The sequence below is a fragment of the Pantherophis guttatus genome, chromosome 13, assembly GCF_059756535.1.
Source record: "Pantherophis guttatus breed Tessera chromosome 13, ASM5975653v1, whole genome shotgun sequence".
Taxonomy (NCBI): Eukaryota; Metazoa; Chordata; class Lepidosauria; order Squamata; family Colubridae; genus Pantherophis; species Pantherophis guttatus.
The window spans coordinates 15987501-15993635 of record NC_142075.1 but is presented as its reverse complement, the minus strand read 5'-3'; the positions used below and the strand labels follow the sequence as shown (position 1 = coordinate 15993635).

Below are 6135 nucleotides of genomic sequence, written 5' to 3'. Positions count from 1 at the left end.
TGTGAGGTGAGTTAGGCTGAAGGAAATGCCCAAAGTATGTGAGATGATCAAGACCAGGGGTCCCCAAACTTGGCAGCTTTAAGACTTGTGGACTTCAACTCCCAGAATTCTCCAGCCAGCATAACTATGCTGGCTGGAGAATTCTGGGAGTTGAAGTCCACAAGTCTTAAAGCTGCCAAGTTTGAAGACCTCTAACCAAGACAATCAACTCCACCTGGTCACAGTCATTCTCCTTCCCTCTGATCGGCCGGTGAGGCAGCAGAGAAGAAGCACCTTCTTAGCAAGTTGCACATTAACACTAGCACTGATGCTGTCAGCTAGTCAGGTCAATGAGACGTCTGCAACAACCCCCCCCAAAGCTCAGAGAGCACCAAGGATCCCCCCCACAGCTCCACCCTTGAGCTACAAAGATTCTCTTCTACTGATTGACGCTTTTGCTCTCTGCCCCCCCCCCACTTCCCCGGGGGGCAAATCGGGCGTTGAGTTGTTGCTTTGGGTAGGTCTAGCGGCTCCGTCCTCTTCTGCAAAGGAAGCACCTCCGTTCTTCCTCCGGCTGCTGCTGCTTCCTTTCCGCAACGAGCCTAAGAGTTTGCTTAGCATTCTGGTTCTCCCCCCCGATCGGGCGCGTGGCTTTTGTTTTGCAGAGCCCGCCAAGGAATCCGCGGCCACGAAAAGCGGAGCAAGAAAAGGCGTGCAATCGCCAAGGTACCGCAAATAAAATAAAATAAAATAAAATAAAATAAAATAAAATAAAATAAAATAAAAACAACAACAACAATACTGGGCAACCGCTCCCCGCCCATTGACTTCTTTGTCTTTCCCCGAACTATAAAGCGTCTCCAACAGTCCGCCCCCCCTTTTTTTTCTCTGTCCGGAGGCTCCTCCTCCACCTCCTCTCCGCCCCCCCAGCCCAAAGTGCACGTGGCTCCCAGAGGCGGAGCGACACCCCCTTCCCCCCCTTCGACCGGAGGAAGATGCCACGCCTCCCTGGGGGTGGGTGGGTGAAGGGAGGGATGGATGGAGGGAGGGAGCCTTCGACTTGAATGGGAAGGAGCGCGCAATCCTTCCAGCCCCGTGCGTAATCCCTTTCCAACTGCACGAGATGCGATGCGCAAAGCACGCATGTCCAAAGTTAGTGGCAGTGGAAAGGCGGGGGGTGGGGGTGGGGGGAGAGGGAGGACAGCAAGCCGGGTGTGGGGAGGGGAGTGGGGGGGGCAAGCGTCTTTCGGACTCATCTCCGGGGATGGCGGTTCGATGCCAATAATAAGGAAGCCTTTCCCAGTTAGGGTATGGCTTCTTCTTTTGCAATGGCAATGGGTCCTTCCTTTCTCTTCGCCCTTTGTCCTTCTTTCCTCTCTGTTGGCATCTTCGCCCATTGGCGCTGCTGCTGCTTGCGGAGGAATGGCGTGCGCCTGTGCAGTCGCTGTAAATCGTGGGTTGGTTGGTTGGTTGGTTTTAAAGTAGGTTCCCTTCGCCAAACGAAGGTGGTGGCTTTTTCCCCCCCCACCCGTTAGCGCGTGGCCAAGCGCCTCTTGGCTACTCCTTTTTGGCGAGCCGCGCGTTAGGCGCGCAGCGGAGGTGAGAAATGACCCAGGACGGGCAACAGACACGTGTGCTTGCGTGCCCTGCTTGGGTGTTTGATGGCACTGCAGCCGAAAGTCTTGTTGTTAGTGGGTTTTTTTTTTTTGTTTTTTTTTACAAAAGAGTGGATGAAAGAATGAAAAGGAAGAAGGCGTGTCTATTTCAGAAGGACACCACACCCCTCTGACCTGGAACCCTTGGCTAATTCTCCCCACCCTCCCCCGGAGCCCAGCGCTGAAAAGAAGACGCGATGATCCCACCAAGTCTCTCCTCCACCCGCATTCCCCCCGCGGGTTAGGGGGAACGCTCCTCAAATCAAGAGGTTGGAAAGGTGCCCAGCGCCGAGAGCGCCCCTTCCCCTTCCCAGCCTTGCAAAAGGGTCAGCAGCAGCTTGTCACCTTTCCCCGCACGCGGCACTTTTTGACACCTGGCTCGGGACGCGCCCCCCACCCTTCCTCTCCCCTCGAATTGCCCTCCCCCCTCGACTTTTCAAAACGCAACCCCCGCCTTGTCCCACGGCGCCTTATCGATGCGTCCGTGGTTTGCCTTTCTTTGCTGCTGCTGCGTATTGGCACGCCGTGTTCCCCCCCACCCCTACCCCCATTTAGGGGGTCAGAAACACCGTGGCGCTTTGAGAAGGGAGGTTTTTTTTTTTTAAGGGTAGGAAACGGGGCTCGCCCTTCCCCGTTCGCCCACTTTGGTACCCCTCCCTGCGCCGCGCAAACCGGTACGGCTGATGCCCCAAGTGCCATAAAAGCAGCAGGAACCGCTCTCCGACGCCCCGTTTTCGTCCGAATTTAGACAACAAAGAAGAGTAGCTTTTTCTCTCCGGGGCGGGGCGGGACGGGGCGGCCGGCTTGGCTGCCCGCCCCTTTCAGTTCTGGATTCCGCCAATGGCTCGGCGGAGCGGTCATGGCTTGCGCGGGCGCACTCCGTCCCTCCCCGCCCTCCCCCCTGTCGTTTCCCCTCCCCTCCCCACTTTATCGGCTGTGGGACGCTTACGCTGCGGCGGCTCTGATTTTTTCCCTTCCCCCCCCCGCCTCCCCCCCTCTTTTTTCCCCTCCCCGCGTTGTCTGGCTGCAGCAGAGGCTCAGACAGAAGAAAGGAGGAGGAAGAGGAGGAGAGAGAGAAAGGAGGAGGGGGAGGAGAAGGAGGAGTGGGGGGGAAAGAAAGAAAATCGCTGAGTGGAGGCTGGGAGGGGCCCCTTAAAGAAACGGTGCCATCGCCTGGCATTGTGGCCAGCGAAAGAACTCAAGGGGGGGAGGAAGAAAGCATCGCTGCGCTTCCCTCCATTCTCTGCACGCCACCCCCACCCACCCCCCACCCCCGGCTGGCCAGGAGGAAGGGGGGGAAAAAAGCTTGGGGGGGAGAGAAATCGCACGGGGGGTGGTGGTGTTTTTTTCTTGGAAAGCGTCTTATAAACCGGATTGCATTTGGGGGGAAAAAAGAAAAAGGAGGCGATATTTTTTTAAGGCACAAGGAAACTACAGTCGGGGAGGGGGAAGAAAAGAGAGAGAGAGAGAGAGAGAAAGAAAGAAAGAAAAAACAACAAGCGGAGATTTCGGGGGAGGCTGCTTTGCAATCTTAAACCAGCGTCCAGGATTTGCTATCCAAAGCAAGCGCTCGCGCGCCGCCGGTTTCTTTCCGTGCTTGCCGCCGCTGCTGAACTGGCCATCTGCCGCCTTCTCTTCTTCCTTTGTGTCTGAAATTTTATTTTTTGGAGGGGGGGGGTTGCTTCTTTTCCTCCTCCTCCTCCTCCCCCCCCCGCGCCCCCGCGCCGCCGGTTCGAGAGCAGAAGGGAAAAGCAGAGGAGGGCGCGATCCCATCCATTCAACCGGGACTATGCCCAGTTCGTTGTTTGCGGACATGGAGCGGCATGGGAGCGGCGGCGGCGGCGGAGGAGGAGGAGGAGGAGAGACCCTGGATGACCAAAGAGCTCTTCAGATCGCCTTGGATCAACTCTCCCTCCTCGGCTTTGACAGCAACGAGACGGGCTCCCTTTACGAGCCGCGCAAAAAGAGCGTGAACATGACCGAATGCGTCCCCGTGCCAAGCTCGGAACACGTCGCCGAGATCGTGGGCAGGCAAGGTGGGCTGCGCTGATGGCTTGCTTTCTTGGGGTTCTGGGGTGGGTGGGTGGGTGGGGGTCCGTCCGTGCATCCGTGGGGCGGGCGGGGAAGGAAGGAAGGAAGGAAACGGGGAGAGTTTAGCTGCAAGTCTTCCACCGCCACCCGCCTCTTCCCAGGTGGCTGGGTTTGGCCGAGAGTGGGTTCGAGAGGGGAGCTTTTCCCCCGTGGCAAGAAAGAAAGGAAGGAAGGAAGGGTGGATGGATGGGTGGAAGGAGGGAGGGAAGGAAAGGAAGGAAGGAAGGAAAGGAAGGAAGGAGGGAGGGAGGGAAGGGAAGGAAGGAGGAAAGGAAAGGAAAGGAGGGAAGGAGGGAGGGAAGGAAGGCTCGACTTGGTGGGCATCCACCTGGGAGCCGATTCGCAACGCCCCCCTTCCCGCGGCTTAAGACAAAGAGAAAAGTGCAGAAATGTGGCGGAGGCAATTGGCAGCCAGATGTTGCATCTTCGGCTCTTTTTAAAAAAAAAAATCAATTGCACGGGAAGGGGTGCGAGGATGGGGGGGCGGGAAAGAGAGAGAAACGGGCCGCTCCACCCAGCTCGTGGGCTGCTATTGTTATTCTCCGGCTCTTGAACACGCAGGGGTGTTTCCACTGGCGGAGAAACCGGGATGGGACCTCGGAGCTCGGGAAGGCATCCGCATTATATACCCCATGGGGTCTCTGCGAAGGGGTTTTTTTGGGGGGAGCTTCTCCTTGCGCCTGTAAAAGAGGGGCACACCAGCGGATACGTCTCTCTGCATTTTGTTGGTTTCTTCGTTTTGGGTAAGGGTCGTGTTAACGCGTGCTTGAGCTCGCTACGTTCGGGACTGTCCGCGGACCGGGCTCCGCTGGCTCGGCGTTGCTGGAGAAGAGATAGAGCTGGGGAGTGGGGGTTTTGGGGGGGCTTTCGCCTTGTTGGTGATTTCTTTTTTCTTTTCTTTTCCCCCAAGCGCTCATTGCTGACCAATGGGAATTAGTGGCAGCGGCCAGGCGGGGAGAGAGAGAGAGAGGGGCGTGTGTATCTGGGGTTGATTTCCCCCCCCTCCTCGTAGTTGGGGACTCTTGTGTCACTCGGGGTGTGGGAGTGGGGGGGGGGGCGGGAATCGGAGAGACAATAGCTTGGCCGGCTGACAGGTTGCACCGCCGTCCCTCTCCCGCGCGTTGCCCCCGAGAGATGGAGGTGTAACCGGGCTCTTGTCTCCCCTCCCCTTTTCCAACTCCGTCCTCCCCCTCCTCCTCCTCTTCCTCCTCCTCCTCCCCCTCCCCTGCCATCCTCTCCTCTCTTCAGGTTGCAAAATCAAAGCGCTGCGGGCCAAAACCAACACCTACATCAAGACGCCGGTGCGGGGCGAGGAGCCGCTCTTCGTGGTCACGGGCAGGAAGGAAGATGTAGCCATGGCCAGGCGGGAGATCATCTCGGCGGCGGAACATTTCTCCATGATCCGCGCCTCCCGCAATAAAAACACCGTTTTGAACGGCTCGGTGCCCAGCCCGCCTAACCTGCCGGGCCAAACCACCATCCAAGTGCGGGTACCTTACCGGGTGGTCGGTTTGGTAGTGGGACCCAAAGGAGCTACTATTAAGCGCATCCAGCAGCAAACTCACACTTACATCGTCACGCCCAGCCGGGACAAAGAGCCGGTTTTCGAAGTGACCGGCATGCCGGAGAACGTGGATCGCGCCCGCGAGGAAATCGAAGCTCACATCGCCATGAGGACTGGCGGCTTGATCGAATTGATCGACGAGAACGATTTCCACGCCAACGGCACCGACGTGGGCTTCGAGCTGGGCGGAGGGGGCGCCGGCAGCCTCTGGAGCAAGCCCACGCCGCCTCCTCCTCCTCCTCCCCCGCCCCCTCCTCCTTCCTCCTCCTCTTCTTCCTCCTCCTCCTCTTCTTCTTCCTCCTCCTCTTCCTCCTCTTCCAGCAGCATCACCCCGACGCCGGCCCGCAAGCCTTTCTGCAGCTACCGCAACGACAGCTCCAGCTCGCTGGGCAGCGCTTCCACCGACTCCTACTTCGGCAGCAACAACGGCCGCTTGGCCGATTACAGCCCGCCCAGCCCGGCCTCTTTGGGCTTCCCGTCCAACGGCGCCCCCAGCAACGGCTACGGCGTCTACGGGACCCCTTCGGAAGGCTTGGCTTCGCCCGACGGCTGCCCCGCCGAGCTGCCAGCTTTTGAGTCCCCGCCGGGCTTCGATCTGGCGCCGGCTCCTCCCCCGCAGCTGATGTGGTCGCAGTACGAGCGCAGCCCCGGCCCCAGCTTGGCTTCCCCCGCCGCCGCCGCCGCCTTTCCAGGCTCGGCTCCCGCAGCCGCCGCCGCTAACCTGGCCTTGTTTGTGAGCGGCGGGCAGAGGCGGGGAGTTCCGCAGGCTCCACCTCCGACGCGCCTCTCCCCTCCCCTGCACTCCGGGGCTGGAGGAGGATCGCTGGCAGCCACCGAGCAGCATCC

At 59.2% G+C, this 6135-nt stretch overlaps 1 protein-coding gene across 1 annotated transcript in view; it reads left to right on the top strand.

Moving 5' to 3' along the window:
- Nucleotides 1–2804: 2804 nt before the first annotated feature.
- Nucleotides 2805–6135, top strand: part of MEX3B (mex-3 RNA binding family member B) — a 4230-nt gene continuing 899 nt past the window's right edge. Inside the window, exons 1-2 of the mRNA XM_087878202.1 lie at nt 2805–3670; nt 4974–6135. The exon at nt 4974–6135 is cut by the window's right edge and continues 899 nt beyond it. Of these exons, the coding sequence (XP_087734328.1) occupies nt 3424–3670; nt 4974–6135 (1409 nt within the window). The 5' untranslated portion in view covers nt 2805–3423. The remainder of the gene's footprint in view (nt 3671–4973) is intronic.